A 12,522-nucleotide genomic window follows, 5' to 3' on the forward strand; every position below is an offset into this window, starting at 1 on the left:
ATGTCATTTTTCATTAATAATGTTTTACTTGTAGCTACAAAGATATCTGGACACATTAGACACACTAAATATAAAATAAATAAAGTAAGTTAAATAAAAAAAATCATTATTGTCACTTTTCTTCATTATTGCACAAGGTCTTTGAATCAGCTATATTTTGGTCATTTTATTGGACGTGTATCATGTTCACCTATATGCAGTTTTCAAAACTATATGTGACTCTGGACCACAAAACCAGTCATAAGTGTACATTTTTAAAAATGAGAATTATACATCTGAATAAATAAGCTTTCTATTGATGTATGGTTTGTTAGGAAAGGAAAATATTTGGGTGAGATACAACTATTTCAAAATCTGGACTCTGAGGGTGCAAAAAAAAGATATTTAAAATCACCTTTAAAGTTGTCCAAATGAGGTCAGCAATGCATAATATCGCATATTATGCATACAAAAATGTAATTTAATATGCTTACTGTAGGAAATGTAGAAAAATATCTTAATGGAACGTGATCTTTACTCAATATCCAAATGATGAAAGCAAATTTAACAAAATTTTTACACATACAATGTATTTTTCTGGATTTTGCTACCATTGTTTAGCCACTTCAAACTGAAGAAAAATATATAATGCAATGACATTTATTGCCATGACACTCAAATCATGTCTGAATGCCATTGCATTAAATTAAAAAAATAATGAACTTTAACTTTAAACAAAGCTAATTTTACAATTAAAAAACAACAGGTTTGACAAAAACAGTATCTAATGTATTTACATTTTCAAGTGTGCCTAAGTTCCCCTTATATGAGAACGAAGAACAGAAGTAATAGATAAGTAAAACATAAAAGTTCAATTACACTACATAAAATTGAACAGATTTGGCCACCGGTAAAACAATAAATAAACCGTCCAGCAGCATGCTGTGGCCTCTAAGTAATTGACATACAAGATATGATCGGTGAGTGTGCGTGTATATGTGGCCATATACTCCCCATTCTCCATATTATAGGCATTTCCAGTTGCGTGGGACACACAGCATATGAATTGGTCTCAGTCGTTCCCTTCTTTAAATCCCTATCTCCTAGGATTTGCTGAAATTTATATTGGCTGCCTCTGCAAGATAAATGTAAATCGCATTCCCTTATATTTGCTATTTATCAGGATGCAGCAGCTCACTTTCGGCAGGGGAAAATATCTCTCACCCGCATACAAACAGCCTTGCATTTAAATAGCATTTTTATTGTCCGCCGTAGCCTTTCATCTGAACGGCGGGAAAAGCATCTTCCTCTCCAGGGGAAGGAGAGGGAGGGAAAAAGAGACCAGCACACAGTCGTCTTGAGCAGCCTTAAAGGAAGCGGTCGGGGAGGAAAAAAGTGCAGCAAAAAAAAAAAAAAAAACTCTTTCTCTTTGAGATGAGAGAGTATGTCGCTATTTGACTCAATGGGTGACTGCTGGGAAGCCAAAGATGGAGTTTAGAGAAGACGGACAGGCGTGGAGCATCCATGACCTGATCTCATGAGACTGACCACCATCTCTGAAAACACCTGAACATCGCCTGTGTGTGTTGCATCATACGAGCCTATTTTTCTGAGCTACAATCTTGAATTAGATCCCAGTACTGAACCTTTGTACTCTATTTTCTATATACTTAGAAAAGAAAATGTTTGTTTGTGCTAAACTCACAGCTTCCAGGCCATTTCTCTGCTGTTTATGCTCTAAGCGGTTTCTTGATTGGGTTTGAAAGTCTCTGTGATATTGAGATCCTAACTTCAATGTAAGTTTAATAGACTTTTATTGTCCACCAAGTAAACGTTGTGAGTTTGACCGAAAAGTAGCAGCACGCCTCTGCTTAAAGAGAACATCACACTGTTTTTTATTTTAATATATTTTGTAATATGTGACGCAAAGCTGAATTTTCAGCATCATTACCCAAGTCTTCAGTGTCACATGATCCTTCAGAAATCCTTCTAATATGCTTATTTTTAGTGCTCAAGAAAATTTTCTGATTATCAGTGCTGAAAAACTGTGATGGTTAACATTTCGGTGCTACTTATTTTTTTCAGGATGTTTTGATGAATAGAATGTCAAAAAAGCAAAGAGAAAAACACCATTTAATTGAATTTGTTTTCTAACAATATTAAAGTCACTTTGAATCCACTTAAATAATATATATTGAATCTACTTTCTTCAAAAACAAAAAACAATCCTCAAATACTTGAACAGCAGTGCATGTGCAAATTAATGGTTTATTTGGTAACACTTTATTTTACAGTTATGCCTATTAGGTGCTTATTAGCCTGCATATCGCTAGAATATAGCCATTTTTAGTGCTAATTGAGCACATATGAATGCCTTATTCTACATCCCTGAGCCTACCCAATAATTAAACTTAACATCTACCTTACTAACTATAAGCAGCAAATTAAGAATTTAAAGGAAAAATAATTTAAATTTAAAGGAAAACGTTGTAGTTAATAGTTAACCAGTGTTACATATTTTAAGGTATTACTGTTTAGTATGAGAAACTGATATTAATCCTATTCCAAAAAGGTTTTCTTTATTGAAAAACCTTTTTAGATTCTTCAAAGGGACTTTTTCTAGTTCTTAAAAGAAAAATACAAAAGACACTTTACTAGACCAACATGCTGACCTGTATAAGCTATAATAAAAACATTAAAATCAACATTCTTAAAAGTGGTGCAAAAAATGATTTTTAAAAAAAAGAACCATTTTGAATGGTTCTTGTTGTTGTTGTTTTTAAAGTGTGAAGATCGTTTTTTTCACCATTCTAAAGAACGTTTTGCAATGAATGAACCATTCCTCAATAAAGAAAATTTATTTTAAACAGTGTAAAGCAATGTGGCAACACAAATGAAAGCAAAAATTAGCCTCCAAGAGAAGGTTTAGTAAACATAGTGGCCTTCGGACAGGTAGGTTGACGCTGGCACAATCACTTCCCATTGTCATCAGGCCTAAGACTAAACTTACACACTCTAACCGTAAGCCTTACACCAAAACTACAGTTTATTTATTTATTTTTATTTTTTTGCCCGTGGCGACGATTTTGGCTGTCTGATGTTCTTGGCAGCTGCCAAGCAGGTCTTGTTTTTTGGAAAGCCTCTTATAGGTCTTTTCCATTACTGCCAAATATAAACAGTATCTGTTTTAATATGGCTTCTAATTATTAAGTATCAATTCCCCCTCTCGCGGCGCGAGCGCACAGGGTACGAATGAATGCCGCGCGCTCATCCGCTTTGATTCGTTCGTCGGGAGAGCGTGCCAGCTGACACGGTGCCCAGTCTGCGGCTTAATGCACAAGTTTTTAATAATGTGTGGGACTACATGAGTCTCCGCGGCTCATTGATATTCACGTGCCTAATGTCTTGTCAAAACTGCGAGGCGAGGGAGACGGCAAGAGAAGCGAGCACTTGAAATTTCTGAGGTAGGTTTCTTTCCTTTTTAGTCGACGCCAGCACAGGGTTCTTAAACGTAATTCATCCCCTTTTTTCCGAGAAGGACTAATGGAAGAGGGAGAGGGTTGAAGCTTCTCCGCGCTTATCTCTGTCTGACAGTCGCAAGCAGCGGTTGGCGAGGGCTGGTGTTAGCGCGCTATGCTGTGCGGTACGGTGCAGGCGAGCAGGCCCGGGGACAGGGATCAAAGGGAGGCTCGGGTGAACGCCGTTTTTCTCTCTGATCCCTCCGGTGGCGAGACCCAACCCCGCTCGCGCGCTGCCTTACGCATTCATCCATCCGTCCTTCCGTGAGCAGAGCCTCATTCCACAGCACAAACACACTCCCACGGCTCACATTTACACACACACACATAGGCGCGCACACACGCAACAAGCACTTCTGCTTTCTGCAGAGTAGATGCAAGCAAAAAAGTGTTATATACTCACAAATTGATCACATTAAACATTTTCTCTGTACCAATCTTTGTCGACCTTTAAGCACACTGCATTTCTAACAAAACTACTGATAAGCCAAGTATTATAACAATATTTTCATATAAAGCCTACCCTTGATGTAAAGAACCTGGTATATGATTATGATTGTTCTGTAATCCTGGTTACTCTGTATGTTAAAGCAGCACGATATTTATTTAAAAGCAGTGCAATATCGATTGTACTTGTGTACTTTTAACAACAATTTATAATCTTTAACCATAGTTAACCAGCTGTTAGTAAAACAATCAGTCAGCAATAAATAAACAAGCAAACAATTCTCTTCCCCACACTGCTTGGAGGTATATAAATTATTGAGATTACTGCAATACAACAATACTAATAATTGTAATACTATATACATATTGATTGATCAACAATAAAACTAAAACTAAAATATATATATATATATAGTATGAACAGTAGTTTTCTTCTACTGACACACAAACTCAAGCGTTTTATTGTTTTGAAACAGCTGGCAAAATGATAAAAGACACAAAAAGTTAAACATAATATTAATATCAATTATAAGAATGGGCTTTTCTTCCATAATAATATAAGAGTTATTAAATTATAGCACATGCAATCACATATAATTCATATAATTTTCTCTATAATTTAACATTTTTATACAAGAGAAGCTTTCTGCATTTCTGCAGAGGCATTGTTGTTTTCCTCCCTCTCCCAGCAGGTGTCCCTGTCAGGCAGAGCAGTGCAATCCACCTCAAAGCTGTCAGCCAAGGAACACATTTCCCAGGACCCATTTAGTGAGGCATAATAGCCAGCATGAGCACCTGACATCACGTTCAGTCTCTGGCGCTGCTGTTCTCTGTCTGTTCCTGTCTGCAGAGAAACAGGAAACATCTGCCTTCTTTTCTCCAGATAACATCAATTAGAGATTTTCTGCTTGGTTACGGGACATTGAGGGATATTAGCTATATCAGTATGGATATTTGAAGGGTCATCAGGACAAAATATATAATTATGTAACTTATAAACAAAGCTGGAGAATTTGGAAACTTGTTCTCCAGCCGTCTTTCCCGACAAAAATGTCTTCAATCCAAAGGAAGGAAAGGAAAAAGAGTGTTTTCCCAGAGTATGTGTCCTTATCCATCACCTGCTGTGCAACAAAATGAAATGGGGCGATTCGGCTCACCTCAACCTAAAAACATACCTGCAGACCAGCCAAGCAGTGCCTAATAGACCCCGTCTGAAACTGCATCACTCCCAGACCAGCCTTAACTTATCATCAAGGGCTACGACGACAACAACCTGGTGGATAGCTTTTCTACTGGCCTGTAATGGGAAAATGCGCTCTGTCTGGATGGGTTACACCAACACCTGTGCTGAGATCAGCAGGAGTCCATTACCGGCCACCACAGCCCATTTACAGCCAATCGCCACATTTTGGTCAATCTTTACTAGCAACCGGTAGCCCATCAACGGCAGATGTTAGGAGAAATAGGTCTTTCGTCCCAACACATGCGCCTATCTCCTCTAGACAGGTGTTGTCTGCGAATTTCCAATATAAAGGAGTTATCTTTGATCTAAAAAATAAAAGCAAATTTTTTGCCTGTGTCACAGGAGGCAAGGTGACATCTGATGTTTTGGGAAGGTAAACAGATTCACTTTCTTCTTGCTTGAACAGCTAGTTTTCTTCTACTGACACATAAACTCAAGTGTTTTATTGTTTTGAAACAGTTGGCAAAATTATAAAAGTTATATAATTTATATATTAAAAATATAAAAAAAGTTAAACAATAATAATTTAAATGATAAGAATGGACTATTCTTCCATAATAATATAATAGAGTTCATTAGACGAAGTGTCAACTGAATAAAAGTTATGGTTGGGTTAGGTAATGTCTGATGTGACCTTAGCAACCTTGTGTTGAACATTTTCTTTGTGAAAGATGGTTGACTGAACTCTGTCAGAAACTGCACTTATTTCTAATGATTTTCAAATGCCGTATGTATTAGATAGATAGATAGATAATATAATTTATAATGATTATTATTATTACTACTACTAATGTAATAGTATTGTAAATATTATTTTAACTATCAAATTATCAAAACAAGCAATTAAACTGTGGCAGTATACAGAAATATAATGCTAAAAATTAAAAAAACATAGCAGCCAAAAAAAAAAAAAAACATTGATCATTTATAAGGAGAAAGTGTTTAAGTGCAGCTGAGAAGAAAGCAGGAGGCAGAGTCTCTCCAGTGTTAAAAGCTCCCATTAATAGAAAAAAGACCTCCATGTCTGCTGGTATTTACGGAGGTTTGGAGCGAAGGCATTAGTGCTCAAAGCCCCTGTGCCACGATTAACAATCTCTCTCACTGTAAGACGCCCATGTTATCCTTCCGACGTTGTAGTTACGAGGGGAAAAGCTCTTTTTTGTCACCAAATCCTTAATTCTTTCTTCTCTGAAAAAAAAGAGGGTAATACCGAGAATGTTTCTCAATCTGCTTTGAGAGAGCAGGGGAGAGAAAAGGAAACCCCCAATAAAACATGTGTGAACGAAAGGGTAATTGTGGACAAATGCAGCATTGAAATTCATTTTCAACTCTTTACACACCATTTCAATCTTATTTTATGCTTGTTAGCCACATCTTGTTGCTGAGGGTCGGCAAGACTGCCCAGTATTGATGGATAATTGTGTATAATTCACTCCTTACATGCGATTTGCATCAATACACATTATTTTTTTAATGTTGGGTATTTAAAACAAAACCATTTTGGAGAAGTCAACTTAAATGCTCATTAATGGGGACCAAAGAGGATAACTGGGAAAATTGGACAAAAACACAAGCACAGCAACACAAGTCTAGACAGGACACACAACAAGAAATAAACACAGAAACAAAGCAGTTTGTGTCAAATGGCACCTACTCACTCTCATGTACACACAAATAAATTATTCACTGACCAAATTGCCCAAAGCAACATAAATTTCATCATAAAATTTTTATATATATATATATATATATATATATATATATATATATATATATATATATAGTCTTTAGTCGCTGAGGTATATTTGTACTAATAGCCAAAAATACATTTTATGGGTCAAAATTATAGATTTTTCACATGGTAGTATTTAATAGCTAGCTAAATAGATATTCAGATGATCCAACAATTCCCAAAGACAAAATCAAGTTCAAGTAAAGTGAATGCCATTTCATTCGTGTGGTTTCTGATATAAAAACTGGTTTGGAAATTATTACAATGTTTTTGAGCTATGAAAAATAAGCAAACTGAGAAAAAAGCAGCGGATACTAGCTTAACTCGACAACTCTCTTGATCTGTGAAGCATGCTGGCGTTCATTCAGCGCGCCTTTCATCGTTCTCACATTAGAAAGAGGCCTCTGCACTAACCTGTGGCGAAAGGCCGTTGCTCACGGGATTCATGTGGTTGCTTGAAGCTGACGGGCTCATAAAAGTCTCTGAATAGCTGGAGAAGGTGTGGCGGTTGGATGTGAGGCCGTAGGCAGAGCTACTGTCAGCTGAGAGTCCACCCTGGTGCATGGAGGAAGGCGGCAGAGGCTGCGGCCGGTGCAACGTACTGCTGCCATCTAAAACACAAACAGAGACTGTTCACATTAGTCTAATAAAATCATAATGGAACACTTCAGGTTAGGGAGCACATATAAGATTTTTTTTTAACATTTTACGTATAATGTGAAGTGTTTAATGCATAATGTATTATAAAAGCAGTTTTAATGTGTAAAGTAGCAATATGACTTGCAAAGCACCTTATAATGAGTACAATGATTGTAACCATTATTAATTCATTGCTACACTACACATTTAAAATGTGTTTATAATTATTTACAATAGGATATAATGTTTTCCCTCATTCTTATATTCCCTCAACAAAACTCTTTGCTGCTTGTTGATACTGAGTAAGGTAGTTGGTTTAGAATAATTTGGTCATGCATTAATATGTCATGTACAAGTACTAATAAACAGCCAATGTGCTAGTAGTATGCATGCTAATAAGCAACTATGTTACTAGTGAGTAGTGTTCACTAATCTAATGTGTCACTGATACTGATATTTTTGGATCTGATAATTAATAATTGCAAATGTCTTTTTTGTCAGTTTGATCAATTTATTTGCAGCCCTGCTAAAAAAAGCTTTGTAATGGTAGTGTTCTATAAAGGTTCATGGGTTACTGTACCCTACCTTGTGAGAGAGTGGTGCTGGGATACGTTGACTCTGGAAGCTGATAGGTGGGTAAGGTTGGCATGCCAGTTGGTGGAAACCCTCCAGGCAACAAGTGGTTGAATGCTGCCAGCTGATTTGCTCCTGCTTGTTTGCGCCACCTTGCTCTTCGGTTGCTAAACCAGACCTAATAAAAGGTGGAAAGAAATTTTTATAATATTTTATTTTGCATTAAGGGAGACTGACCATTGCGCAGAGACACATATCTATTTCTAAGGATTTCATTCCCATAACTTGCAGTTGAAAGCGATCAGCAGTCTTCCAGTCAGGTTCATGGGCATGTGTGTGGCAGAGAGAGTGTCCTCATGGGAAACTGCCTCTTAGCGCATGTTGAGGTCCCTGTTGTTCTAGTTAAGTGGCTAAAGCTGTGATCTGTATAAACAGGTTGTTCTGGGCTGCCATCAGAGACGAGAGGTCGTGAACAGGTCAGAGGTAGCCCACACATCTCCTCCACAGACATCTTGAGTATGTTTATCTACCTGTCGGATACTTTAAAGATTCTTTAAAGTTCTTTACTGGAGCTGCGTTGTCTGATACGCATGAGCACGTACACATATCTGTCACATCTTTAACATACTGCTTTATTTCAAGCTAGAATACTTGAATTGCACTAAAGAAGTGAAAATAAAATAAATGCTAAATTTCAATTTTCCAAAAGCACTTTTTGGACAAAACAAAATACTTAACTTTCTTTTGGGTGTGGGCCAATTTGACCCACATTTACATGCTTGAAATTTGTTGAAATATGTGATCGTTCTTGAAATTTAGGATGCATGCAAAGTTGTATTTTAGAAAAGCTCTACTTTTTCTATGCAAAATCCATAATCATCACTATTTAAAAAATTAAAAAATTCTAAAATTGGATATGCATTATTTTGAATTCACTTACATACAACATACTTATTTGAATCAATATATAATACCATATAGAAAATCTCATTTTTTTCATTGCTTAATGTAATTATATTACCATCCAGCTCTTTATATAGTTCTTGTATTGTCCCAAAATGTAACTTTATAATCATCCAGCTGCTATCTGATCTTCTGCAATGCTGCTTTGAAACAATGTGTATTGTGAAAAGCACTAAACAATTAATTTTGACTTGTCTTGACTATTATAGCTTGTAAAAGAAACCTATTTTACTAAAACAGCATGCTTTCCACCAATCACGAAAGAAAGATTCTCAACGTTTACATTATTGAAATGCATTTGCTACTTAAGTTAAAGGTAAATATGTGATTTTTTTTCAGTGTTAAAATACTTTTTTCAAGTAGGACCAAAACTAAATGCCCATCCAAACCAGACTGACTTCAGACAGTCATCTTAAAAACGAGGACAATTTGCACATTTTAAAAGGAGGCTTCTCTTCCATCAAAACATGAATATAATTAGCGTCTCTGAAAGCAGCCCGCTCTATTTCACAGGAACAAGACAGGAGCCCTGCATATGTGAAAGGTTGGAGGACATTGATCTATGCCATGCACTGGCAATTCATCCACGTTTAATACACTGTCAGGGCAGTTCATCTACCGTTGTGTTTAAAACGGGCCGGTCCATTGTGCGTCCAGATGAAAGGTGGAGACAAAGGCCTCTCAATACACCAAGCTGAAAAGTGTCCACAAAGAGTGGGCGTCCCTTTTTAAACGTGCCTTTAAGAGCTCCACTTTCATGGTACGCACACAAGGACACACTCTATTCTGATGCAACGACACCGTAGACACACTCTACAAAACACACACATACACACTCCCTGGCTCTTTCTTACAAAGCGTTGCTTATATTGTCCATGTGCAAAACTGTCAGGCCACTAACAGCTAGCATCTCATTCAGATGACTTCAATGGCTCGCCAGCGTTTGATGCGACTAAAGATGACTCTTACCCATCTGTCATGCGTTGGGTTCGAATTGCTCTTGGAAAAGTGAAACCCCCACCCGACCGTCATCCTCTCAAAGGGTTTAGGAGGAGACGCTTCGCCCCCTCTGCCTGTCCTGAGCCTAAACCTGGTGTCGTAGACAGATAAAGGATGGAGCTGGGGAATTGCATGCACTGGGATTCGAACGGATCTCTTACTGGGAATCACGCAAACAGGTTATGAAGAATGGAAGAATGCTATGTCCTCCCCCCACAAACCCAAAAAGTGTCCCGCTCCGCTGTGCCTCCTGACCTTTGACCTCTGAACCCTGCTCTCCACCCCTTCATCCTTTCATCCTGATGGCCTCTACCTTCTTTCTTCTGGTGCAAAGAGTAGATACTTACTTCTCTGACATCAGCCAATAATATTTAATAGTTCATAGCACTGGCTGACATTTCATTCAAGACAATATAGACAAAACCATTTTTTATGCACTGTTCAGTTATGAGGTTTTGTATTCTTTTAAAATAGTGGAAAGAAAACAACCAAAATGCATTTTACGGTAAGTGTTTAAGTTGCAATTTTTATTTGTAACTTTATTTTTAAGTTTTACTTCAATCAGTATTTTCAGGGTTTTTACTAAAGGGTATGTTCATATAATATTAACCAGATATTTTCTTAAAAATGTACTTTGTTTTTTGTTTTTTTTTGCAAAATATTCTACCTCTATGCTCAGTGAAGAAATGCCCTGTAAAAATAAGTATTGCAAATTAAATATATATACGCAAACTGATAAAGTGTTATAAAATAGTGTTTTATATCTTTTCTTTCTACTTGCCTGAAAGAAGAAATGTTATGGGGGGGAGACCTTTTTTGTCTGTAGTGTCTTAAGAATTTTGTTGTTAAATTTTTAATGAAAAGTTATTGTCACTTTTAACTTGTCACAATTGTTTGTGATTTTTCTACAGAAAGCAAACTATTATCGCTTTAAATAGTGGCTTGATTCGTCTCTGGCTTTACGTTCGATCTCTCATCCTCACACGTAAACTAATCTCTGCACATGCATTACCACACAATCTGTAAGATGCATAATGCTATGACAATTTATAAAGAGATTTGGGATACATTATTCTCAGAGAGCTGCCTGCATCCCTGTGGTCAGAGCACTTACGATGCAGCCAGCAGATCTTGTGGCTTTACCATGTGCTCGGCGAAGACTGCCGTCTGCCTTAATCACACCAGCAGCCTGTGAAGCATATCTGTCTAAGTGAATTTGCTTTTGAAAGCAACATGGCGTCAGAGAGGTGCACAAGTTAACTCTATTAAGTTAAACATTAAGCAATATGCCTAAATAAATACTGTTCTGTTTTATAGCACTGAGGGATGCGTCATCATAGTGCCTAGCTGAGATTATGTGTGTGTGTGTTTTCTGGGTCATTCCAGTCGTACCCTCTGAGCTGGATTTGGAACCCAATCACAAAGTCACCTTGAACAGTCCCAGATTCCCTCTCTCACTGTCTGCAATCCAGCCTAATTCCTCCACAGAGACGGTTTTCATCCAGCCCACAGCAAAACCACATGAGGAAGAACTTACTGTCCACTGACAGCAGTTCTTAGGGAGAATTCTGAAAGAATAGGGCTGATACAGGATGAACTGTTTGATAAATACATTGAAAAAGTAAAGAAATTTGGTTAATGCTGTATTTAATTAATTTAATTTAGTATGCATATTTGTTAAATCAATAATGTTGCATATTTATTGTCTTTTAAATCAATGTTGTTTTAGTTATTCTCAATAACAGTGTCAGCACTGCAAAGTTTTTTTTTAATAATCATTGATTATTAACTGTCTTTTAATGGCAGTGTGCAATGTCAGTGAAGGTCAATAAAGCCCAGTATTGCTTCATATTTTAAATAAATTAGGTTTGAATATCAAGTGAATGACTTTTCGGTTCACTACACCATTTTAATCAATCAAATTTCAATAATTAGCTTGGGCACACATTCAGTTGTAGAGACACAGTAGAGACTGTGTGCATTTGTTTCGAATTATCATGAACTGTAAACCTAAATTTGGGCAGTGTCTGGATTTAGCCCTGTCCCTTTGTCCAGAATAGCAATCTATGAGGATCACAATATACATTTGTCACAGACAAACAAGTAAAACCTGTGTGCACAGGTACAATGTTTCTTATTTCTGTCTTTTACAGGATGTTTCTTGCCCTTCAGGTCCCTTGTTTGTGTACACTCAATAAGCCAGTGCAAACAGTCGCCCGTAAATCCAAGATTGTGTTGGACAGAGCAAAAGTCTCCACTGAAACCTGTTTCTTCTTAAGGAAATGTTATTAAAGGATGCTTTTAAAAGGTTACAGGCTGTTCACCTCGTGTTTCAAAGGAATAAACATTAAACAAGGGCGACATCTGTTTTTATACCAACAAATGCGATTTAACCAACTTCACTCTAACAAGCAATGTGTTGACTGCAT

General features: G+C 37.0%; 1 protein-coding gene across 1 annotated transcript in view; it reads right to left on the reverse strand.

The window, feature by feature from the left end:
• Positions 1 to 12,522, reverse strand: part of pax7a (paired box 7a) — a 54,265-nt gene that overhangs the window by 15,682 nt on the left and 26,061 nt on the right. Inside the window, 2 exon segments of the mRNA XM_043251299.1 lie at positions 7,334 to 7,530; positions 8,144 to 8,309. Coding sequence (XP_043107234.1) covers positions 7,334 to 7,530; positions 8,144 to 8,309 — 363 coding nt within the window.

The sequence above is a fragment of the Puntigrus tetrazona genome, chromosome 11 (assembly GCF_018831695.1).
Source record: "Puntigrus tetrazona isolate hp1 chromosome 11, ASM1883169v1, whole genome shotgun sequence".
NCBI classification, from domain to species: Eukaryota; Metazoa; Chordata; class Actinopteri; order Cypriniformes; family Cyprinidae; genus Puntigrus; species Puntigrus tetrazona.